The sequence below is a fragment of the Aethalodelphis obliquidens genome, unplaced genomic scaffold (genome assembly GCF_003676395.1).
Source record: "Aethalodelphis obliquidens isolate GAN/ISIS:26980383/991018 unplaced genomic scaffold, ASM367639v1 scaffold10, whole genome shotgun sequence".
In the NCBI taxonomy this organism is placed as follows: domain Eukaryota; kingdom Metazoa; phylum Chordata; class Mammalia; order Artiodactyla; family Delphinidae; genus Aethalodelphis; species Aethalodelphis obliquidens.
In genome coordinates this window covers 45,829,215-45,853,833 of record NW_020837954.1, presented here as the reverse complement: position 1 = coordinate 45,853,833, position 24,619 = coordinate 45,829,215, and the positions used below count along the sequence as shown (strand labels likewise).

The window sequence follows — 24,619 nt, the reverse complement described above, 5'->3', positions numbered from 1 at the left end:
GGGGCAGATCAGAGGCCAGGAGAATGTTGGCTGAACCCCCCAGCTCCAGCCCAGGCCTGTCGCTGAAGCCCTATGCCCTCCAGAGGATGGTCCAGTCCAGCCGGCTTCAGGGACCTCCTTTCTGCAAGGCTAAAGCTGCAGAGCCTGGGTCGCAGTGGCTCTGAGCAGGCTCGGGGGCTGGACTCCTGCCCCTCACGTGACCAGACACTTACCGTGGAAGCCACCTCTCTCGACCGTGGCCTGCTCCCGGTGTTGCTGCGTCCATAAGAGCTCACACAGCCAGCCTGATGGGGCCCCTCGGCCACAGACACCCCGTCAGGACAGCACCCGAACCTAGACAGACATCACACAGCCCTCCCCTCACCACCCAGCCCTGACCCCCACCCCTACCAGGGACCCTGAGCTTCCTGCATCCCAGGATCCGGGCTCTGAGGCTCCCTGAGCCAGAGCCTGACCGGGTGAAGATCCGCGTGGGAGATGGGTTTGTGAACCCCAGTCTCTGCCATGTCCACTGGCCGCTTAGAGGCTCCCAGTGAGGGCGACAGGAAAACAATACGCAGGGCTGAACCCTTAGTAATTGAGAGATCTTCAACTCACACAGCCCACCACAAAGCCGAGGAGGGGGAAATGCACCTGAACCTGCCCAGACACCAGGTTCCCAGGGAGTTTTTACAAAATGTCAGCGGTTGGGCGATGGGGCAGAAGAGGGTGTCAGAGGAGCCCACCACTTAGTGCACCTCCACCAACCAGGAGCTGGGAAGGAAGGTGAAAGAAGGAACATATCAAAGCACCTTCTATGTGCCAGGCACCATGTGATTCGTTTCAGCCTCACAGGAACCCCAGTCAGTGGCTGTCATTGTTCCCAATTCTCAGCAGAGGAAGCCAAGATCAAAGAGGTTAATAACTTGCCCCAAGTCACCCAGCACGCAACCGGTAAGCGGCTGAGCTGAGAACCACCCCCAGGCTGCTGGGCGCGAATCTCAGCCCTTAGCACCACAGCCTCTGAGGGACTGGGGGCCTGGTTTGGATCGGAGAGCTAGAATCATAGCCCACTTGCCTTCCCAGAGCCTCAGGCTACATCTCAACAGGCTGACTTCTGCAGAGAAAGCAGGGGGTTTTGCCCACAGCCAGCACGTTAAGGAGCTCAGCGAGAGGAACCCAAGCCCTCGGTTTTGCGCTACCAGGGCAGCTCAGCCTGGAGCTCTGCTAAGCCACCCCACGCCCTCTCCGAGCAGAGACACTGCCCGTGCATCAGACACACCCCCTGAACACACACCTTCCCTCTTCGACCTGGGGAGAAGGAAGAGGCACCCACCTGCTCTGCTGACATGAGGCCCCCGGGCAGCCTTGCCACTGCGGCCCAAGAGACGCAGTGTGGCCATCGGGGCAGCACCCATGGGGGCTGTGTCTGCAGTCACGGGGCCCCAAGCCAGACCGCAGGGGCTGCCGGTGTGAGGAATGCCGCAGAGATGGGGCTGGGCCCGGGGCTGGCAGGTGTGGGCTCTGGTCGCCTCTGGGGTTACCCCGAGCTGAGGGTTGCTCCTGGGGTGCCCACCACTGGTCTCTGAAATCTAGAGAGAAGAGGAAGCAGAGGTCATGTGATGTCTCCACCTGGCTCCTCACCCTCCATCTGTGTCCGCATCAGACCCACCTCTCCCCATCCCCCCAAACCACCTGCCGCCACCCTCAACCTCCATCTCAAGGGCCCGGGGCTGGGGGCTTCCACTGAGCTTCTCACCTGAGGTGGGGGCCTCCTGTGGGCCCAGAGACATCCACGGGTCCCTGGGGCTGGTGTGCATGTCCTGCATGCTGGGGACTTCTGCAGGGAGCCGGGGCAGTCAGGGTGCAGAGGGAAGGCCACCCCCACCAACATCTGCTCCCACCCCACTACTCAGGCAGGACCTGGGGAACCCAGGACAGTAGAAGGAAAAAGGAGCAGACTTGTGTTTTTATAAACACCCTTCCCAGGTTTCAAGAGAGTCTTTGATTGCATAGAAAATGCTCATGTTACGTGTTCAGCAAAAGGAAAAGCCACATGTAAAATTAGCGTTTATGTTTGATCCCAATGACATAAAGCAAAAAATGATACACAAACATTTTTAATTGGACTAATGAAAAGATAAACAATCCAGTTTTAAAATGGGCAAGGAGCTTGAACATATGCTCCTCCAAAGAAGACACACAGATGGCCAACAAGCACATGAAAAGATGCTCTACATCATCAGTCATTAAGGAAACGCAAATCAGAGCCATAAGGAGACACCACTTCGTATGCACTAGGATGACTCTAATCAGAAAAGACTGAAATAACAAGTGTCGGCGAGGATGCGGACAAACTGGAAACCCATGCACTGTTGGTGGGAATGTAAAATGGTGCAACACTGTGGAAACAGCCCGGCAGTTCCTCAAAAAGTTAAACGGAGTTACCATAGAGCCCAGCAATTCCACTTCTAAATATATACCCAAGGGAACTGAATATACACACCCACACAGAAACTCCTGCATGAATATGTTCATAGCAGCATTATTCATTATGGCCAAAGGGTAAAAACAACCCAAATATCCATCAACAGACACATGGATAAACAAATCGGGCACATCCATGTAACTGAATGCGATTTAGCCGTAACAAGGAATGAAGTGCTGATGTATGCCACAGCTTGGATGAACCTCAAAAACATTCCGCTAAGTGAAAGAAGCCAGATGCAAAAGATCTGCTCTTCCTTTTATCTGATATTATCTAGAATTGGCAAATCCATAGAGACAGAGAGCAGGTCAGGTGACCAGGGAAGGGGACTAGGGTTAATGGGGAGTGATTACTTGATGGGTACAGGGTGTTTATATGGGGTGATGAAAATTTTTGAACCTAGAGAGTTGGTCGTTGTACAACATTGTGAACACAACAAAGAAGAGCACACTGTCTACTTGGACTTCCCTGGTGGCACAGTGGTTAAGAATCCGCCTGCCAATGCAGGGGACACGGGTTTGAGCTCCGGTCCAGGAAGATCCCACATGCCGCAGAGCAACTAAGCCCGTGCACCACAACTACTGAGCCTGTGCGCCTAGAGCCCGTGCTCCGCAACAAGAGAAGCCACCGCGGTGAGAAGCCCACGCACCGCAACGAAGAGTAGCCCCCGCTCGCCGCGACTAGAGAAAGCCCGCGTGCAGCAACGAAGACCCAGCGCAGCCATAAATAAATAAATAAATAAAAACAGCACACTGTATACTTTAAAGTGGTTAACTGTGTTGATTTTCACGTCAATTTTTAAAAATCCATATTAAAAACAATTGGATTAATAGATGAAGGGATAGAGAGTAGATGATGAAAAAGTAATTACAACAAATATTAATTGTGAACTTGATGGTGGGCACATGGCTGCTCACCACAGAGCTCTTCAACTTTCCTGTGTGATCCAAATTCCTCATCGTCTCTTGTCCAGCTTAGTGAACTTACTAAAAACCACAAACTGTACCATTAGCATGGGTGAATTTTACGCTGTATGATGTTTAACCACCTCAATATTAAGTTCTTAAAAAGATTTTCATCACAAAATATTAGAGAAAAAATGCAAAAGGCTGAGTAGATAAGATTAGGATAATAGGAATTTTTAAAAATGATACCCAAAAGAATACTAGCAGGACACCCCCCAAATGCTCACAGTGACTGTGAAACAGACTCACAGAGAACAGATTTGTGGCTGCCAAGGGGAAGGGGGTGGGGGAGGGGTAGATGGGGAGTTTGGGATTAGCAGGTGCAAACTATTTCATAGAGGATGGATAAACGACAAGGTCCTACTGTATAGCACAGGGAACTATATACAATATCCTGAGATAAACCATAATGGAAAACAACATATATACTTATACACATACACATATATAAAAAACTGGGGACTTCCCTGCTGGTCTAGTGGTAAAGAACCCGCCTTACAATGCAGGGGATGCGGTTTTGATTCCTGGTCAGGGAACTGGGATCCCACATGCCACGGGGCAACTAAGCCTGCGTGCCACAACTACTGAGCTCGCGCGCCTCAACTAGAGCCTGCGTGCCACAAGCCACAGAGTCCACGCACTCTGGAACCCACGCCACAACTAGAGAAGCCCAGGCGCCACAACGAAAGATCCCGCATGACTCAACGAAGATCCCGCATGCCGCAACTAAGAACCAATGCAGCCAAAAATAAATAAAACAAAAAATAATGATAAATAAATCTTTCAAAAAATAAAACTGAATCACTTTGCTGTACAGCAGAAACTAACACAACATCGTAAATCAACTATACTTGAATAAAATAAATTAAAAAAACAAAACCACCAAAATGCTCACAGTGAAAGTTTCTGAGTGCTTTGTGTGTGTGTGTGTGTGTTTTGTGAAGCAGAGGTGCGGGGGGTCCCCTCCTTCTATTTGTTAGTTTTTCAAATTTTCCACAATAAACATATTACTACCTAGTGGAACAAAGTTATAAAAAATAAAATAAGTGAAAATCCCATTCTCGCATGGACATCTTGCCAGTCTCCAGGGAATATTTAAAAAATAATGATTTAGGGGCTTCCCTGGTGGCGCAGTGGTTGAGAGTCCGCCTGCCGGTGCGGGGGATGCGGGTTCGTGCCCCAGTTTGGGAGGATCCCACATGCCGCGGAGCGGCTAGGCCCGTGAGCCATGGCCGCTGAGCCTGCGCGTCCGGAGCCTGTGCTCCGCGGCGGGAGAGGCCGCGGCAGTGAGAGGCCCGCATACCGCAAAAAAAAAAAAAAAAAAAAAAAAAAATAATGATTTAGGGTTGGAAGATTCCAGTAGAGAAGAGGTAAACTCTTTGTTTTCATTTTATTACCTACCCAACCTGGGCCAAAACCTCGGACAAGGCTGATTCCAGTTCTCTCCCCTGTTCTGGTCTCCTACGCACATTCGGCCCTGCGTTCACAGCCCCCAGCCAGCCTTGGAATTCCTGTTATCTCTCCGTTGCCTGAAAGGCACCTTTCTGCCAAGCCCACCCTGCCTCTGGCTTCCCCTCCTGTGACTCTTCTCTGCCACCTTTTCAGGCTTAACTTGGAGTCCGGGGCCCCTCCCCACACCCACACCCGCAGGGGATGAGGCTCTGCTGGGCCAGCACCGGCCCCTCCACTCCCATCATTCTCTCTAAGAGCCTGGATTTCTGCACCTGCTCCCCACCTGGCTCCTACTTCTCAACTCTCTCCACTTTGGCCTGACAGGCAGGTGCCAAATCTGTCCTAAACATCTTTCATGGCGTCACTCTAGCTCCAAAACTTTCAGTGGCTCCCCTGGGCCTATTAGACAAATTTAATCAGTAGCCAGAGGCCTGAGGCCCTCGGCGTCACCCCAGCCCGAAGAGCACACCCGCCCTGGACAGACCTGTCATCACCCCCATACCCTGTGCCGAGGGCCGGTCCTGGGCCCCTACTGGTCTCGCAGTTACTGAGCACTTGAAATGTGGCTTGAGGGACTGAGAAACTGAGTTTTAAATTTTACCGAACTAGAATTATTTTTAAATTTAAACACTGACACTTGATTCATTTATTGAAAAACCTTCAGTATGTCTGGAACAACTTGGGGATGTGAATCTGCTTTTTCAACTGTACGTTTCATGACATCTAAATTGAGATCGACCACACCAGTGAAGTGTAGCACTGTGGGTTCAATCCCTGGCCGGGGAACCAGGATCCCACATGCCGCAGGGCAACTGGGCCTGCGCGCCACAACCACTGAGCTTGTGTGCCTCAACTAGAGAGCCTGCGTGCTGCAAACTACAGAGCCCACACGCCCTGGAGCCCATGCGCCACAACTAGAGAAGAGAAAACCTGCGCGCCACAACTAGAGAGAAGCCTGCGCGCCGCAAGATCCCACGTGCCTCAATGAAGATCCCGCATGCCACAACTAAGACCTGATGCAGCCAAAAATAAATAAATAAATAAATAAATATATATAAAATAAATAACTCTTAAAAATAATAAGTAAAATGTGGTTCTTAGAAAATTTTAAATGACATGTGGGGCTTGCCTTCTATTTCTATTGGCGAGCACTGCTCAAGAGTCTAGAAAAGACGGGGAAGCAGAGCTGTCTGGTGTGTCCGCTCAGAAGCCTACCCCTCAGGGGGCCGCCTCTTTGCACCCTCGGCCCCTCCTCCCGGGCACTTGCCAGTAAGCACTACAGCACTAGTTACAGTACCCAAAACAGCAGGAACCACCTAAATTCTAAATTCATACCCACCATGGACTTCTGTGGAGCCCCTAGAAATCACAAGATGAAAATGTTCACAGACCAAATGTCATTAGGGGCAAAAAGGAGATACAAAAATCACCCATACGTTACAAGGAAGTTCACTAAATATTTATCCCAACAATGGATGGAGTCAAGGGTAATTTAAGTTTCTCCCTATATACTAATTTTCTAAATTCTCCAAATTTTCCACAATGAACATAATTATTTTTATAATTATGAAAACAGCAATGAAGGTTATTTCTTTTACAACTCAGCCTGGCCTGAAGGTCTCTTTCTGTTTCCCTCCTTTCGACCTATGTGAATGCCTCTCTGGGGTAAGTTCAGGGCAGCCTCTTCCAGGAAGGCATCCAGGGTCCCGGGACACCGAGTGGCTCCAGGGAGCTGGACTTGTAAGAGCCCGAGGATCCATCTGCTCGCGCATCCCAAGGGCCAGGCCCAGGCGAAGGAGCCCCAGGAGCCCGGCCCAGGGTCCCCCAGAGCCTCACCGCCACTGCCACCCACGCTTTGCTTATGGAGTACTGTGTATTCAGGCACTGTGCCAAGCGATCGTCACGAGCCTGGAAAGTCAGTCTTATTAACCCCACTGTACGGATGGGCAAACCGAGGATCAGAGAGGAGGGGCAGTTGCCCACGGCCACATGGCTGGTCAGCAGTGGAGTGGAGATTTGAATCCAGGTTAGCTGTTGACTCCAGGCCACTGGCTCTTAGCCACCTTGCCACGTGCCTCCACTGGAACCCAACCATTCCCCCATCATTAGCACATCAGGGCCACACGCCTCTCTGCAGTATCTCAAAGCCGACCACCCCCCCACCCCCCCGGCTCAGCCCCAACCCACACCTTCCCTCAGTAACACTTCCTCACACCAAGTAAGTTGCTGCCTCTGTGCCCTTTGTCCTGCAGCTCCTCACGACTGGGACACCTTCCTTCCCAGTGGGGATGGGGGTGAGGGGAGGCGGGAAGGCAGAGGCAATACGCGAGGACAATCCTTCCTGGACGGCCTCCCTCTCTGCACTCAGTCACCCAGTCACTCAACAATTACTGAGTACCTAGCACGCGCTAGCTAAGTTCTGCAGGGGTATAAACAGAAAGAAGGAAGGGGACCTGGCCCTCAAGAAGCTTACAGCTAGTAGGCCTACAAGCCATGTACAACCACTGCAGCACCCGGAAACCAACCTAAGAGTGACAGCAGTTACAGTGAGCTATGGGGGTGGGGTAAGGGATGCTACCTCCGAGGGGGGAAACAGGGCTGCCTGGTGAGGCTGTCCAGAGCCAGACTTTGTGGGTGGCAAAGGCTTCACACACGGTGATGTGTGAGAGCGTCCCAGGGGGCTGACAGCACAGGCAAAGGCCCAGCGGCAGGAAGGGCTGGCCAGGTTGATAGCAGGGAAAGAGGTGGGGCCAGGTACCAGCTGCCCCTCCTGTCCTTACCTGGAGGAAGATGGCAGGGCTGCGTGTTACAGGGCTCCACATCCGCAGGCCTGGAGGGCTGCAGGCTCCCACAGAGGCCGGGCGGGCCAATGGCGCAGCCCACCTGGCGCCTCCGAGTGCCCGAGCTGCAGCTCGTGGAGCACTGGGGCCCCCCGGGGTGGGAGTGGGGAGAGAGAACAAGCCCGCAAAGGGAGAGAGACCCTGAGACTGGGTGGGGGGTACCCATAAGGCAGGGGGAAGGGGGAAGGGGGAAGGGGGAACTGCCTGGTACTGCGTGTCAGACCCAAGGACAGGCACATGTGCAGCCTCCGGTCAGAGACCCAAGGGCCCGGGACTGGGCAGCAGGTATGGGTGGGGGGAAGTACTCACTAGACCCCAGGCGCCTACGTGCCAGGCCTGGTCACTGAGGGGGGGACAGCTGTCATGCACACAGGGCTCAATGAGGGGGGGACGGTCCTCCAAGGAGCACGCTGTGGCGTGGAGCAGAGACCCCTCGCCACCCCGGCAGGTGACAGTCCGCCTCCGGACCCCGGCGCCACAGCTGACAGAGCACTGTAAGGACCGGGCTGTCAGCACGAGCTGGTCCTCGCCCAGCTGGAGTCCCACCAGCCTGGCCCAGAGGGCAGACAGCACCCTGCTGCCCCATGCCCAGTTCCCAGGCCCAGAGAGGCCGAGTCATCCTCCTGCGGTTACACAGCCTGAACCATGGCTGCAGATACCAAGCTGAGGTGCGTTTTCCACATTCCTTCATTTGCAACTGCAACATAGGTAGGTGCCAGAAGCAGTGACCAGCAGCCCCAGTTTCTCCCTGGCCCCCAAACAATGTGCCCGGCTTCTTCTTTCCCACCCGGCCTGGGACCCTAGAGAAGGAGGAAGAACACGGGAGCAGGAATCCAGGCCCTCGCTCTAGTCCCAGCCTTGGCCACTGCTTCCAAGACCACGTGGCAGGTCACTTTACTCCCAGGATCTGTCTGCCCGAGGCGGAGGACAAGCCTCCCAGCCCTGCTGCTGCCCAGGTCCAAGACCCAGCTCCTGACTTCCGCCCCTCCTAGCAAGGCCCGGGCCTCACCTCGCCCCAGGGCTCCGCGCTCCAGGCTGTGCAGCGCTGCAGGTTGCAGGCCTGCGTGGTAGGGGGCTTCTCAGGCAGGGCCGCACACTCGGTGTCCTCAGCAGCCTCCTGGACGCCGGCGCCATCAGATGAGACACAGTAGACGGTGCGGGACTGGGAGCCGCCCTCACAGGAGGCCGAGCAGGGAGTCCAGGGCCCCGTCTTCCAGCTGGCAGGGAGCAGGAAGGCGGTGAGGCTGGCCCTGCAGCAGGCACCAAGGTCCAGGCCCAAGGGGGCACAGGAGCGGAGGGGGGACCCCCACCCGGCCCATTCTCTGAGCATCAGGCAGTGCATGTGAGGGGCAAAGAGCCCTGCGCAAAGGCCAAGGTCCGGGCCTGCTCACCCATTCCCACCATTGTGCACTGGTCCCTAAAAACACGGAGCCTGGCCGCCTCCCTCTCAGCGTTCCTGTCCTCACCTGAGTCCCCCTTCCTCCTCCTCACCAGGTCAGCCATCACCCCCAGCCAGACTCCATCCCCTCTGGGGCTGAACTTAGTGGGGAGCATCTCCCGGAGGGGCTGTGCTCACCCAAGTGGGGAGAGGCCCTTCCTGGCTGTGGGGCCCAAGGACCTAGAAGAAAGGGCCAGCCCACATGCAAAGCCACACCCACCACCATCCCAAGAGACCAGCTGCCACCAAGGCCACAGGGAGGAAGGACTGCACAGCCCTGCGGGGAGCCTGTGGCCCAGGAGCACCTGTTCCTGCACACACGCTGGGCCCCAGCGAGGCGCCACGCTCTGGGCTGGTGCAGGTAAGAGGTCCCTTGTGCACAAACACAGGCACTGCCGATGCCCTCAGGCCCCTTGGCCCAAGCCGTGGCCCATTCCTTGGCACCTGCCAAGTCCCCTGCCAACTCAGACAAACGGGGCCTCCGATACCCTCCCAACCCTCCCGCCGCCAGCCTGGACATTCTGGGCACTGTGTGGGCTCAGGATGGCGGACGGAATAGCCTGGGGTCTCATGCTCAGGACCCCCCACTGCCCCTGCCCGGCTGATGGCTGGCTCCTCCCCCTCTGGCCACAGCTCTGAGGAGCCCCTCAACCTCCTTCTTTGCTCAACGCCTAAAGCGGCTGAGGGACCCCACTCCCTTCCCACCTAAGAGCTTGGATCCCGCAGGGGCCGAGGGGGCCAGCAGGGCCTCACCGCTTGGTGTGTGGGCAGGGCTGAGGGCTGCAGGGGCGGCGGTCAGCTGGCCGCGGCTGGTGCCGGCACAGGTGTTCGGGGTAGACCTCATTGTCGATGATGCAGAACACTGGGCGGGTCTGCTGACCTGCAGAGGCCCGGCCGTAGCAGGCAACCAGTCAGTCCAGACTCGCCAAATGCATTCTCTGGGCCAGGCACCCTTCCGGACACATCCCAAGCGTCACCCTGATTAAGCCTCACGTGACCCCCTGGGGTAGGCTGCCATCACCATCCTCAATTTACGGATGAGGAACCTGAGGTTCAGAGACTTGTATCTGTGGGCGATGGAGCCCCGCTCTGACACCTAACCACTAGCTCCAGGCCCAGGCTCCACTGACAATGGAATACTGTCTCCTGTGAGATGCCACTGCCTCGGGGAAGCCCTCTGGTTCTCTTAGATTGGGCGGGGGCCCTTCCTTGAGTCTCCTGATCTCTGGGTTTCCCCCAGGTGACCCCCCATGACGTGAAGCTGTCTCCTCTACTTGTCCACCTCGCACCCACAGCTGGAGCGCCTGGAAGACAGAGCCAAGCCCCGCGTGCAGCCGCGCCCCCTGACCGGGGCCCTGCCCTCACCTCCACCACACGTGGCGCTGCAGTCGCCCCACGAGCCGTGACTCCAGCTGAAGCCGGGCCGGGGGGAGCTCAGGGGCAGGTGGTACTCGAAGCGCACGCCAGGGTTGGGCTCCTGGCTGATGAGCTGTGCAGGAGGGTCCCCACTGAGGCCTGATGCCAGGGGGCCGTGCCCGCCCAGCCCACAGCCCTCCTACTGGCCGCCCCCCTCTCCCACCAGCCCCGCTCACCTCGATGATCAGGGGCTCTGAGGTGGGGCCGCGGGCGTGGAGCTGCTCGGGCGCCAGGTCCCCCTCAGCTCCCCGCTCATAGTGCAGGACGGTGCTGGCCACAGGTAGGGCCCGGGCGCCCTCGATGGTCCAGTGCCCGTTGAGGTAGTATTCACCACGGACGCTCTTCACCGCTGTGCGGGGCGAGCACCCAGGTCAGCTGCCCTGGCAGGACCCACCCCCCTGCCCCAGACCCAAAACTTTCCTCACCCAGGAAATTCCTGCTGGCGGCCGCCTCCTCAATGCGGATGCTGGTGGCCCCCACGGGAACTATGAGGATCTGGTTGTAGCCTGAGGGGACAGAGATGCTCCGGGACCACTCTGGCCACAGGGAGGAGTTGGCCCTGAGGATGCTACGTGCCCGGCAGCACAGGTGGGGTCAGGGAAGGGCAAGGAGGACACAGGCAGGGCAGGGTGCTTGGGAAAGAGTGTTCCTGAGGAGCAGACAGCCTTACAAAGCCCAGAGGGGCGGGCAGGCTCCAGCACCCATACTGACCGGGAGGGGAGGGGGCAGATGGGGACAGTGGGGGAAGGGATGAGGAGGCATCCAGGTGGCCACTGGATAAGGGGGCAGAGATCCTAGTGTGAGCCCACAGGCTCCTGGACAAGGGTTTGGCCGCCGCCCTGAGGCGGGACCTCAGGGCTTTCATGACCTGAGTGCCACATCAGACCCTCTGAGTGCCATGAGAGCAACTCAGCCAGTGAGGGAGACAGGCCAGGAAGGAGCAGGTAACAGACCCTTGTCTCAACTGTCTGTGGACCCTGGGAGGAGCCCCACCTCTGCTGAGGTCATTGGCATCAAAGACGCCTGTGACGGGGTAGCAGGTCGTGCCATCACCACCACACTGCAGACACTTGTCCTCCTGCTTCGACGAGTCCAGGTTGTAGTCACAGCCGACAACCTGCCAGGCAGAGATGAGGGGAGATGGGAGAGACCAGCGTGAGTCACGGTCACACCAGGACTTGAACCCTGGCCGCGTAGCCAGGTCCGGGAGGTGCAGTAACCAGTCACTAGCCACGGGGGCCGCGTAAACCTTGAATCTGGCCTGTGGCTGACAGTCCGCCTCTTCTGCCTACTCGGCACCGTGTCCCCTTCTCTGGCAACAGCACCTCACTTTCCTTCCTCTGTGGGAGCACCTCTCTCCCACAGAGTTTGCATACAGCTCCCCAACAGGGCCTTCGGGCCAATCAGCGGGTTGTATGCCTTGCTCAAAGCTCACAGGGGGAGCCCCAGGCCAGGACAAGCCAAAGGCAACCCCAGGTTGCTGGAACTCCTGGGAATAGGGCGCCCTGTCCCCGGGAGTTGCCAGGCTGGGACAACTGAAGCCTGAGCTGCTGGGCCATCTTCACACCTCATCAGAAGAACCTGTCTGCCCCTAAGCTGACCAAAGAGACAAGGAGAGAGATGTTTCCAGCATCATCATTCAAGCACCTGCAGCCAGCCAGCCACTCCCTCCCCCAATGGCATTTTTTTTTCTTAAGTCAGTTTTAGTTGGGTTTCTGTTACTTGCCCATGAGCTACAACTACTGAGGCCACGTGCCACAACTACTGAAGCCCGTGCGCCTAGATCCCATGCTCCACAACAAGGGAAGCCACCGCAATCAGAAGCCTGTGCACCTCAACGAAGAGTAGCCGCTGCTCGCCACAACTAGAGAAAGCCCACGCCCAGCAACAAAGACCCAACATGGCCAAAAACAAATAAATAAAATAAATAAATTTAAAAAAAAGAAGAAATACACTGGCGAATGTATTAGAATATTTATGCCTGGAAAATTTGAGGATACAGGAGAGAAGGCTATAGGGACATCATCTTCAAGTATCTGAAAATAGGAGGAAATCCAGGGGTGGGAGAGGGGAATGGAAAGAATTAAGAATAATGGGGCTTCCCTAGTGGCGCAGTGGTTGAGAAAATGCCTGCTAATGCAGGGGACACGGGTTCGAGCCCTGGTCTGGGAAGATCCCACATGCCGCGGAGCAACTAGGCCCATGAGCCACAACTGCTGAGCCTGCGCGTCTGGAGCCTGTGCTCCTCAACAAGAGAGGCCACGATAGTGAGAGGCCCGCGCACCACGATGAAGAGTGGCCCCCGCCTGCCACAACTAGAGAAAGCCCTTGCACAGAAATGAAGACCCAACACTGCCATAAATAAATAAATTAATTAATTTAAAAAAAAATAATGGAAGAGAGGTTCATTTAGTATAATTGTGAGCAGCTGTGAAGAGCAGCGTGGAAACAAAATTACCGGGAAGAAGTGGTAGCCTCAGTGTTCACAGTGCCACCCAGAGGGTTCCTATTACTGTGGGGCTAGAGTTTTCAAAGGGCAAAGGTAAGAGGGTCACAGGGCATCTGCGATGCAAGGCACCTTAGAAGCTAGTCTTGAGAAGACGTCAAAGTCATGAGAGCCCCTGGCCTGCTGGTGCGGGGCTGGGCGACGTCTGCAACAGGCCCCGAGCCATCTGGTGGGGGTGGGGGCATAACTCACCCGGCAGCTGCCATCCACGCAGATGTCCCGTTTGCCAGGCTCGCAGGGTGTCCCGTCTATGACGGCCTCCCTGTGCTTGTAGTAGAAGCTCTCCCCCTTGGGAATGCAGTTCAGTTCACATTTGTTTGGGGCTGCGGCGAGCAAGAGGAGAAAGCTGAGAGGCTGAGTGAGGTTCAAGGCCTGTCCTAGCAACAGCGAAGTGTGGGCAGGAGCCAGAAGCACGCGCGCCCATGACTGGGAGGGGCCCACAGCGCCATACATACTCCCAGTGGCTCAGAATCCCACCCCCAAGCCAGGGAGAAGGGATGCTCTCCCGGAAACTGCTGCATCTCTGGGAATCCCTGGGAATCAAGTCGAAGAAAAATCCCAGAATAAGGAAAAAGCTAGACATTTGAAGAGGTCTATCCCACCCTTATTATTTATAATAGTCCAAGTTTTAACAATCAGCTACTCTATTATCTATCACTAGAATATTACGCGTGTTGACTGTGCTATTAAAAACTATGGTTATGAAGACTAGACAGTAATGTGGGAAGATGCTTATAACAGAGTGCAAAGTGATACTATGTAATAACTACAAGTAGGTAAACAGAGAGAGAATAATGTGAAAAGGGCTCGCATGAAATGCTAGCCTGGATCCTATGAAAGAGATAGGGTTAAGGTTTTTTTCTTGTTTCAATTTTTATATTTATCTAAATATTATATACACATTGTTTAAACAGCCCAGAAGTGCTAACAGGATTGTAATCACCTCCACCCAAAGAAGGCATCCCTCAACAACCCTTTTTAAACTTTCCCCTGTGTTCTAATTTTTCTATAACAGGTATTTAAATTATTTTCAACATACCCTCACCTTAGGATCCAGGAGGAGCAATGAATGCAAACCACCGCACTGGGGCCGCCCCCCCTCTGGCCAAGACCCCTTCCCCACCCCAGAGCACACACAGCTCTGTTAACTGATTTGGAATCCCGAGTGCCACAGAGTTTCCGGGAGTCATCCACAGTGAGCAGTGAAAACTACTACTCAGGTATGTTCTGACTCATCTAAAATGTTTTAAGTACACATGTTAGTGTTTTTTGTTTGTTTGTTTTCTTGAACTGTATTGCTCTAAAAATTAATCACCTACATCTTCCTCAAATTTACCCAGAGCCAGGTTCCGGCCCCAGAGACTCTGAGTAAACGAGCTCTTGCCACATCAAGCCCCCTGCAGCCCAGCCTGCAGGTTGCCCAAACTCAGGCACAGACTCCACTCGCCACCTCGCACCCCACCCCCTGCCCGGCCCCCCACCATGCCTCCTGCCACGTGAGGAATGCTTCCGGAGCAGGCCAACCAAAAGAAGTCTCAAAACATCAGAGGCTTGGCCAAGGCTTTGTTTGAAAACGTATGTATGGAGGGGAAAAGGATGGAAAAACCTCAAAACGACCACCACTGTTGTGCCCTGCTGGGGGTACTGGAGGTTTTCCTTTAAATGTATTTGACAACGTGTCTATAATATGGTAATGAGAACTGCGAAATGCAGTCAGTGTAGCAAAGAGATCCCCAAAGATGGGGCCCAGCATAGGGCAACGCAGTGGGGGACAGCAGTCGGAGGGACTCGCGCACTTACCGCCGTAGTACGGCAGCCACTTGTACCGCCGCCCCTGGAACTCCTGGCCGTCGAACTCGGCGCACTGCTCCGCCCTGAAGTCGCGGGCCCCGTCGGGACAGCTCTGCGGGGCGAAGGGGACAAGGGAAGGGGCTCGTGGGTCCACCACTGGGGTCTGCCGCCCGGTTAGCCCCGGGGAGGTGGGGTCCTGTCCCCCCAACCCCCGCTGTAGCTTCGGGGAGGTGGAGTCGGGTCCCCAGGGCTCCCGTGCGCCCGCTCTAGGGGCCTTGGGCTGCCCGGGCGAAGCTATCATTTCAGGGTGGGTGAGGAAGGGGTTGCTGTGCACCGACAGGAGGGCCCCCGAGGGCTAGGATGTCAGCCGAGCAGGGCGTCCGGGAAGCTGTCCCCCACCCCCGGGGGCTTTACCTTACCTCGGTGCGGCAAGAGCGGTGGCTCCGGGAGGGGCCCACGCAGCCGGAGCCCCCATCTCTCCTGCAGGGCGAGAGCGCTGGGAAGACCCGAACCCCCATGACCCAACACCCCGCCCCTTCCTGGGGCTCCCCCGCCTGGACCTCAGCTTCGGTGGCGCCACCTGGTGGGCACCACTGGGCCCGAGGGGTGGCAAGGAGGGGAGGGGTGCGGCCTCACACATAAATCCCTTTAGGTAGGTTTAATCAGCCCTCTGTTTATACCTGGGAGAAGTCAGACCCAGAAGTCTAACTACCCCGGAGTTTGTCTAACTTGGGGCCACTCTGCCTCTTAAAGCAAATTCCCAGAGAAGCCTCAAATTCTGCCCTTGGAGACACAATAAGATGTAATACCTACCCACCTGGTAAGGTTATTCTGCCACTTAAGGAGTAAATGAGGATAAGGCACTTATAGTAATGTCTTATCTCTCTCCCTCTTCACCCAAAGTTTTCAGGAACAGGTAAACCCACTGACAGGCAGGGTGTCATCACCCCTTCTTTTGCACCCTATAGTACCTATCAGAGCGCAGAGCACAGAGCAGGTGCTTACTAAGTCACTTAGAGTGAAAAACATCTATACTTGACAAAGAAGCTGACAGTAGAGAAACCACACAGGTTAAACTGTTGAAAATTATTCATTAATTCAACAAGAATTCACTGCACCTGCCAGGTACTGCATGAGGATCTAGAGACTCGGGGTGGATGAAGCAGGAATGGCTCCAGCCCCCTGAAATAAGGTGGTTGTTGCAGTCAGAGTGTAAGGACGTGGAAATGACTCAATTTCAAATTCTCCACTAACGCTGCTCCCAGCACAAATCCATTATGTCGTAGGTCCTGCCCCTGTGGCCGGGCACTGGCCCGGGACACCTAGCCCAAGACCCAGCTGCTCCCTCACGCCTGCCCTCTTTTTACAAGCTGGCCCATTCCCACCTTCCTACCTCTGGGAGTAGCAGGGGCGCTCCCGGAAGCTGACGCCCCCTCCACAGGTCCGGCTGCAAGGGCTCCAGCTGCCCCAGGAGCTCCAGGTGTCACTCTGCCGCCTCACCCTGGGAGCCTGCGGGAGGAGACACTCAGGAGGGACTCAGCACTTGGAGCCCCACAGGGTGCTCAGGGCTCCCCCGGGGCCCCCTGTCTCAAAACACCCCCTCTCCTGCAAAGAACCTGAGATCTTGTCTCCTAGAGCCAAGCCTTCAGGACGGCAGCACCGCCAGGCACCCGGACATACTTATTTGTGGAACTGGCCAGCTGTCACCATAAGGAGCTGGGAGCCGGCCTTCTCATCCGTCAACACCACCTCCACCAGCCGCCCCTACTTGCCAAGTACAGCGGGCAAGCCGCCAAGCTGGGGGCAGAGATCTCTCCCCTGACCGTGATATCCCCTGGCTGGGAAGAGCCTGGTTTGAGAATCAAGATGTCTGCGAACATTCCCTTGAATGGAAGCCCACGGATCAGCAGAGCATGCCCTTCCAGGAGGGAGATACAAAAGGGCAGGAAGAACAGCATGTCATCAGGCAGACAGGACTCCACCTGTGCGGGGAATGTTGCCCACGGGCAGCGCCATGTTTTTGTAGCTCTGGCCTATTAGAATAAGAACTTAATCTAACCGTGCGTGCGTGCGTGCGTGGTTGGAGTGGGGGCTGTGGTTTCTTCCTGCCGATCTGTGGCAGGGACTCCCAGGACTTCCCCAATATCCATCCTCCCCTTCTCCTATTAAGAGGACCCTTGACTCTTAGCTGGATACCTGGCTGCCTCCATCCCAAAATTCATTTCCCAGATTTCCTGCAGCTAACCACAGCTATATCACTAAATTCTTGTCAGTGAGATGTACATAAAAGTGTTGGGTAGCAGCCTCCAGTACAGGCATACCTCAGAGATATTGTACGTTTGGTTCCAGAACACCGGTATAGAACAAATATGGTGAAAAAGCAAATCACACAAATATGGGGATTTCCCAGTGCCTATAAAAGCTGTTTGCATTATACTGTAATCTATTAAGCATTCTGTCTAAGAAAAAACAGAAACAAATGTATGCACCTCAATTTAAAGTACTTGGGGCTTCCCTGGTGGCGCAGTGGTTAAGAATCTGCCTGCCAGTGCAGGGGACACGGGTTCGATTCCTGGTCCAGGAAGATCCCACATGCCGCGGAGCAACTAAGCCCGTGCACCACAACTACTGAGCCTGCGCTCTAGAGCCCGAGAGCCACAACTACTGAGCCCGTGTCACAACAAATGAAGCCCGTGCCCCTAGAGCCCATGATCCGCAACAAGAGAAGCCAACGCAATGAGAAGCCTGCGCACCGCCATGAAGAGTAGCCCCCGCTCGCCGCATCTAGAGAAAGCCCACACGCAGCAACAAAGACCCAACACAGCCCAAAAAATAAAATAAAATCATTTATTTTTCAAAAGTACTTTATTGCTAAAAAATGCTAACCATCATCTGAACTTTCAGAAAGTCGTAATCTTTTTGCAATAGTAACAAAGATCACTGATCATAGATAACTAAAAAATATAATAATGATGAAAAATTTGAAATATTATGAGAATTACTAAAATGTGACAGAGACACAAACTGAGCAAATGCTGTTGGAAAAACGGCACCGACAGACTTACTCGACAGAGTTGCCACAAACCTTCAATCTGTAAAAAATGCAGTATCTGCAAACGCAATAAAATAAGGCGTCCCTAAGAGATAGCTTGCATGTGCATTTGTCCTTTTTCTTCTTCCTCCTGTATTCCTTCCTGCTATTTGGAAATCAGATGTGATGGCTGGAGTTGGAGCAGCCTTCTAAACTATAAGGTAATTTGGGAATGGAGGCTTCACATAGTGAAGCAAAGATAGAAGAATCTGGAGCCTGGAGGATGTGGTGAGACAGAACATCCCTAGACTTCTGACCTCTGGGTGTTTATTTGAAAGAGGGATCAAGTCTTTCTTGTGGAAGGACTGTTATTTGGGACTCTGTAACAGAAAAATAATCCTAATAGATCAGTTTCCCACCCGAAAAATCTGACACCCTGCAGCTGGCATCAGAAGCCCACATGCTACACACATATTCTCTTATTCACTCCTCAGAATAACCTGACGGACCCCAGTGCATGGAGTAGAGAGAGGCAGAGAGAGAGGGAGCCACGTAGGAACAGGTGGACACAATAGCAGGTTGTCTTCACCCAAGGCCTCTGCTCTTTCACCAGGGTCCCACCGACCTCACCTGGAGAACCAACGCCGACACTAGCCGAGGCCTAAGGAGCTGGAGAGGTGTTGGACATGATTTTTTGCTAGGAGGCAAAAGGTGGACTGGAAATATGTCCCGTTTGCTGGAAGGGGACTTTATTTTAGGGCATCACGACATAAGAATCTCTAGGGGAAAGAAATCCCTGCCATTTTCCAGAGGAAGAATTCAAGTCCTAACGTGGAAAAGCAAACTCTTCCTCCCGTCGCGAGCCACCCGCCAGGTGAGGATGGAGGTTTGCGCACGCGCAGATTACTCAGTGTTCTAGCGCCTCGGTGCCAAACATCAGGTTTTCCTTGTTTTATAATAAAACCAGAACCCTGAATCAGAACAACTCACACATGCAATGAACCACGTACAAAACCAAGAAGGAAGGGCCAGCCAGGCCAAAGGTCTGAGCTTTCACTCCTCAAATCATTTACCCTTCAGTTCTAACTGGGCCAAAATCGCCAAGCCTCCAAAAACCAGCGAACCAGAATATAAAAGTGTTCTCTCTATGAAATTTAAACTAAAATTTACTTGGATCCGTTCCCGTTTTAAAGGGGAAGATGTTGAGTGTCGGGGTTGGAGGGTGACTTTCCAGGGACCACAAGCACCTCCACTCCAGACTCATCACTACAAAATAAGAATTCTGGAAGCGGCCCACAAGAACTGCTGCTTTCTCATCCTGCCGCCTCCGCCTGGCTACTAATTACCTCTGACCAAGTCCTGTTTGGGTGTCAGTCTCACTCCTGAAGCACGAGACTGAGCTTCCCCAGTCTACCCTTCCCTGCGCCTGGGCTGGGCTTACCGGCGTGGGCAAGGCAACAAGGGGCACCCCTGCCACCCAGCCACCTTGGGCCATCAGGATGGGGTGGGGGAGGACTCACCTGAATACAGGACCCCTTAAGTACCAAGCCTTACAAACATCCCCTTGCCCCCGAGCCCAGCACCCGTGAAGCAGGCATCCTGGAGCCAGGCCCCGTCCTGTACTTTAGTTTCTCTGACAAAAAGAAATCAGTCAGCCAGCAGCATCACAGACACATCTTGTTTCTCTATAATTACCCAAACCATGAGCCGCATGATGGTGTGAAGCCAGAATGAGCTGCTCCAGTCCACCCTCATCCTGGGCCTGTCCTCACCTGCCTCCTGACGCTCTCAGCACCCCACCAGCTCCTCCTCCAACCCCACCTGGGCAGCTCAGGAGCCCCCTTTCCTGCTGCACTGTTCCCAGGGGATCAGCTGCCCTACGTGCATGGGTGAGGGTGGGAGTGGGAACAGAGGCAGAGGCGAGGAGATTGGAAGTCCCCCTCATGAAGCCTCCCCCCGACCAGCCTGGGGTTGGGGGCGGCAAGGGGCGTGGTGCTTTATCCCTCCGTAATCAGCTACTCACTCTGCTCAGGCTGACCCCTGTCAGCACAGAGAATGATCCCATGAAGTTCTGGGGGTCCGGTGAGGAAGTCCTGGCCTCAGCTAGAACCGGCCTGGGCCATGGGGCAGGGGGCTGCATCCAGCTAAAACCAGCCTGAGCCACACCCTCCCGCAGACAGTGCAGGGGGTGTGGAGAGTTTTCAGCCCCAGCTATCCAGGTGTCTCTAAGGGAGAGAGCGCCTAAGAGGACCCAAGTTGCTATGGATACCTTGACTCACTTCACCTGCACGCAACCTGTGGGTGGGTGTTATTATCCCCCCGCCCCCCCGTTAAAGGAATCTAAGACCTGGTGATTTGCTTAGGGTCACAGCTGTTAGGAGGTGGCTCTGAGTTTCATCCTGGTGTCCTGACACTGTCACCATGCCCCACCCGCACCCTGAGCTCTGAGCTTCAGCCAGGCACCAGGATAAAGCCTGTGCCGAGGACCTCAGGGTGTGGCACTTAGGGAACAAGGACCATGGGGAGGCAAAGATGACCCGGGGAAGCCAGAAGGTGGTGGAGAGGACATGAGCAAGGGGGCTTTAGCCCACTCTCTGCTCTGACTGTGGCCCATGCTAAATCCGTGGGGCTCTGGAGCAGTGCCCACTGCTGACGTCCATCCCTGCCTGCCCCTCTCGGCCCTGGTCGGAGGAGTCCTTCTCATCCTCCACTCACATTTCCACTGAGGCATCATTCCCCCTGCCCTCCTCAAGGCAGCAAACAGTTTGGGTCCTTTCTCAGGGGTCCTCCTGCTGGCCTCAGAGGGCTGGGTAGGGCTGTGGGTCTCCCCCTGCGGAGTGCTCTCCAGGGACAGGACGGAATCTGTGCCCTCCATCCTGTCAATGCAGGAGAAACTTGGCAGGAGCAGCCTCCAGGACCAAGCCCTGCTCTGCAGACAGTCCCTTCCCCAAAGATCGGTCCTGTGGTCTAGAAGATTCTCTGTACCTCCATAGAACCCAGGTATGTTCTCCAGGGAGCCCTGTCCTTCGGGCTAATGAAACCACTACTGTGATCACCAGTTGACTTCCTGTGTCCACTTTCTAAATTTGCGCTAATGCGGTAGCCACTAACCACATGAGTCTATTTAAATTCACATTAATCAAAATCAAATAAGAGTCAGTTCCTCAGCTGCATTAGCCACATTTCATGTGTGCAGTAACCACATGAACTGAGTGGTTATCTTATTGGACAGCACTGATGCAGAACATTTCCATCATCTCAGAAGGTTCTATCGGTCAGCCCTGCTCTAGATGCTAACCCCAAAGGCAGTGGGGAATGGCTGGCACCCCAAACCTCCCCACTGAGGAGCAGCTGAGTTTGGTCCCAGGCAGGTGGCAGACATCTGGTGGGATGGGCCACCTAGCCCTGCATCTTGGCTGGTGCCAGCACTGACCCCCTCTTCCTTCCACCGTGATATACCACCCGGCCAGGACGTTCCCAGCATTAGCAGTGCCCCCCAGCACCTTCTGAAGGGGGAGGGCGCTGGGACGTTGCCATTTCTGCAAACTGTGCCCCAAAGCCAGGAGGGAAGTTTCAAGGTCCCACCCCTCTTTGAAGGAGCTGGGGCCGACGGTTCCCTCCTCCCACACCACCGTCCCCGTCGCCGACATTGGCCCTCTCCTGGGGATGGCGCCACTGCCGGGGGTGCTCCAGCCGTCGGGGGCTCCGGCCCGCGGCCAAGCCCTCGCCCCCGCCTCCCCAGCAGGGTCCTCCCGGGGCGGCGGAGCAGGGTGGAGGGGAAGGGTCGAACTCACCGAGGACCCGGGCGCCTGGGGCAGCAGCAGAAGCGCGAGCAGCAGCAGCTGCATCTCGGCCTGGCCTGCGGGAGAGGCCAGGGTTGGAGCGCGTGGGCGGGACAAGGCGCCGCCCCACCCACCCCGAAGCCCGCGCTCCCCGCGGTCTCCTGGGCCGGCGCGGCGGGGGTGGCCTGTCCCTCCCTCCCGGCTGCCCACAGGTGACCCGGACACCCGCAGAGGGACTGGTGGGGATGCCGTGGGGCGCAGCGGAGCGGCCGTGCCACTCACACGGTGAGAGAGGGAAGGCCCGTCTATAACTGGCTTCTAAAAGTTCAAGAGTAACTTCTTTCAGGGTTTCAGAGGGATGGAAAGAGGACAATTAAAAATACTTCCTTAAAAACAAAGACAAGGGCTTCCCTGGTGGCACAGTGGTTGAGAGTCGGCCTGCCGACGCAGGAGACGCGGGTTCGTGCCCCGGTCCGGGAGGATCCCACGTGCCGCAGAGCGGCTGGGCCCGTGAGCCATGGCCGCTGGGCCTGCGCGTCCGGAGCTTGTGCTCCGCAACGGGAGAGGCCACAACAGTGAGAGGCCCGCGTACAGCAAAAGAAAAAAAAAAAAAAACTTTCTTGTTAAAAGACCGGGAGTTCAGAATCAAAGCAATCAGACTCACTGTTTTAATTCAGCAAGAGATTCTTTTTAAAAAGCCATTACAGCGCTTGTTTAAAAACTCGTTAATAAAAATGTTTTTTAAAGTCTCTGCAGGCACTTTTAAAACTCAACTTAAATGCTTTAAAAATGTTAATTGTATCTTACTTTAAACCCAAGCCAGCATTTCTCTGTACTGGAGAAGCTCCACAAGCAGGTTCCCTAAGGGGTGTGTGTGTGTGCAGAGTGAGTGCAGTGTGTGCAATGTAGTGTGTGTGTGTGTGTGTGTGTGTGTGTGTGTACACAAAATGCCTGTGTGGAGTTTGGTGTGTGCACGCATATGATGTGTGCGAGTGCAGCAGGTACAGAGTGTCTGAGTGCAGTCTCGTGCATGTGTGCAGTAGGTGTGCATGTGTGTACATGTCACTGTACTGGAGAATGACATACACAACGTGCCCCTTTCAGTACAAAACATTAAACAAGTACTGGCTTGTATGCTTAAGTTTTAAAATCTGAAATTCTATCATTGTGCTCTTTAATTTTCTTAAGCATAAAATGATTGCAGTTTAGAAGAACAAAATAGAGCATACCTAAGCCAGGTTCAGCCAGATATAACCTGGCACATTTAACCATGCACATGCTCCGTTAATTTAGCACCAACTGTGATTCACGTAGGCATAATTTTCTCTGCAAACCGGAGGTCCACGCGGCTGGCGGGGTGAGGGCGGTGGCGTGCTGCCTCCCGCTCGCACCGCCGCGGTCCAGCCTCGCCTCTGCGGCCCCTCGTGTAAGAACCGCGCGCGGGAGGGGAAACCGAGGTGCCCGGGGAGCCTTGTTCTCGGGCTACCGGCAAAGATGCTGCTTCTCTAAAGTAGAGACTGCCTTCAGGGGGCGGGGATGAGCCTAGCTTAAGGAAAGACGGCAGGAAGGACAGAAGAAAAGAACTTTATTTATAGTTGCTACTGGGAGCGGCGGACTCCGGCCGAGCGGGTCTGTGGCTCCGCGCGGGCTGTGCCGGGGGCCGGCGTCTAGGGTCCCCTCGCGCCCTTCCCGGTCCGCACGCGAGGATCTCCCCCGCGCCCGCCCCGCGGGGGGAACGGGCCCCGTGCAGCCCCCGGGACGGAGAGGGGCGGCTTGCGACGTGAGGCGCGGGTCGGCGGCGCAGGGACCCGGGCTCGGGCGCTCCAGGCCCACAGCCGCAGCGGCACCGGGGAAGGGGGGAGCTTGGTCTCCGGAGACCCGCGCCGGAACGGCGTCCGACGTGGGGGAGGGCAGAGGAGGCGGGAGGGTTGGCGCGGGCCACCTGGGTTGCGTCTGTCCGCCCAGCCCCAGCCCTCGAGGCTCCCGGGGTTTCCTGCGCGCCCACGACCTCCCCCACCCCCGCCCGAGGGCGCGCGACGCGGAGCGGGGACCCGGCGCCGCGCCCGCCTCAGCGGAGAGTGGGAGGCGGGGTCTCCTCCCGGAGCCCCCCAATTCCTTCCACGCCGCTCTCCCCGGGAGCCGGGCGGGGCAAATTCCTGCAGCAGCCCAGGGGCGAGCCGCCCCCGCCCCCGGGGTCCTGTCCATCCGCCTCCTACCTGTCTCCCGCTGGAGCCCGCTCTGTGGGTGCCCGCCCCAGCCCAAGTCTGGGAGGTCTGCCAGGCCGCCCGGAACGCCTGAGGAGGTTGGACTTTCTCTCCCCGCCGCTGGCTGGCTTCCTCCCCGCCCATCTCCCCCCGTCCAGCTCTGCTGACATCCATCCCCGGTGACCTGCGATGCCCAGGGCCTCCATCCCTTTGGGTCTATGCTAGGCTGGGCTTGCCCTTCGCTTTGGGGGCTGGCACCAGTCCCATTTCCTCTGTACCCAAGTCTTCCGGTTCTGTGCCATCCTTCCTCCATGCCCACCTTACATACAACACAGCCCTGTGTCCAGCCGTCTGCTTGTCCTCTACCCCTGAATTCTATGCTTCGGCCACAACTGAGTTTCTCCACACACAATCTGCTGTTTCCCACCTCCCAGCCACCATTTCCCGCTGCCTAGAATGCACTCTGGAAACTCCCTCTTAACCTTGCAAACTCCTAGTCACCCCTCAAGATCCGCCAAACATCATCTTCTCTAGAACCCTCCCCATGCCACCCCAGGCTAAGTTGGTGGCCCTTTGCTCCCTCAGTCTCCATCTCTGTCTGCTCTAGTTCTACGGTGCATCACACAGCAGGGATCTGAGTCTCCCTAATTCAGCTGTGAGGTCCCTGAGGGTAAAGCATGCATCCCTGTCATGTGAGTTCAAAGCACTAGTTGGGATCAAGGTAGGA

The 24,619-nt window shown here is 55.5% G+C and overlaps 1 protein-coding gene across 5 annotated transcripts in view; it reads right to left on the bottom strand.

The window, feature by feature from the left end:
- Nucleotides 1-24,382, bottom strand: part of PAPLN (papilin, proteoglycan like sulfated glycoprotein) — a 62,467-nt gene extending 38,085 nt beyond the window's left edge. The window contains exons 1-20 of one of the 5 annotated variants that reach the window (XR_003433726.1): nucleotides 23,905-24,382; nucleotides 21,701-21,765; nucleotides 20,622-20,782; nucleotides 19,930-20,147; nucleotides 16,269-16,384; nucleotides 15,295-15,355; nucleotides 14,885-14,987; nucleotides 13,277-13,407; nucleotides 11,572-11,695; nucleotides 11,004-11,084; nucleotides 10,755-10,927; nucleotides 10,528-10,651; nucleotides 9,916-10,042; nucleotides 9,301-9,342; nucleotides 8,734-8,941; nucleotides 8,034-8,216; nucleotides 7,665-7,806; nucleotides 1,739-1,819; nucleotides 1,316-1,571; nucleotides 213-333 (exon numbers count right to left, since the gene is read on the bottom strand). Coding sequence is in view for 3 of the 5 variants with exons in the window: in XM_027111703.1 (XP_026967504.1) it covers nucleotides 213-333; nucleotides 1,316-1,571; nucleotides 1,739-1,819; nucleotides 7,665-7,806; nucleotides 8,034-8,216; nucleotides 8,734-8,941; nucleotides 9,301-9,342; nucleotides 9,916-10,042; nucleotides 10,528-10,651; nucleotides 10,755-10,927; nucleotides 11,004-11,084; nucleotides 11,572-11,695; nucleotides 13,277-13,407; nucleotides 14,885-14,987; nucleotides 15,295-15,355; nucleotides 16,269-16,384; nucleotides 19,930-20,147; nucleotides 20,622-20,782; nucleotides 21,701-21,765; nucleotides 23,905-24,066 (2,679 nt within the window). In the remaining 2 variants the exon portion in view is untranslated. The remainder of the gene's footprint in view (nucleotides 1-212; nucleotides 334-1,315; nucleotides 1,572-1,738; nucleotides 1,820-7,664; nucleotides 7,807-8,033; nucleotides 8,217-8,733; nucleotides 8,942-9,300; nucleotides 9,343-9,915; nucleotides 10,043-10,527; nucleotides 10,652-10,754; nucleotides 10,928-11,003; nucleotides 11,085-11,571; nucleotides 11,696-13,276; nucleotides 13,408-14,884; nucleotides 14,988-15,294; nucleotides 15,356-16,268; nucleotides 16,385-19,929; nucleotides 20,148-20,621; nucleotides 20,783-21,700; nucleotides 21,766-23,904) is intronic. The other 4 variants (XR_003433725.1, XM_027111703.1, XM_027111704.1 and 1 more) reach the window with 4 other exon arrangements.
- Nucleotides 24,383-24,619: the final 237 nt, after the last annotated feature.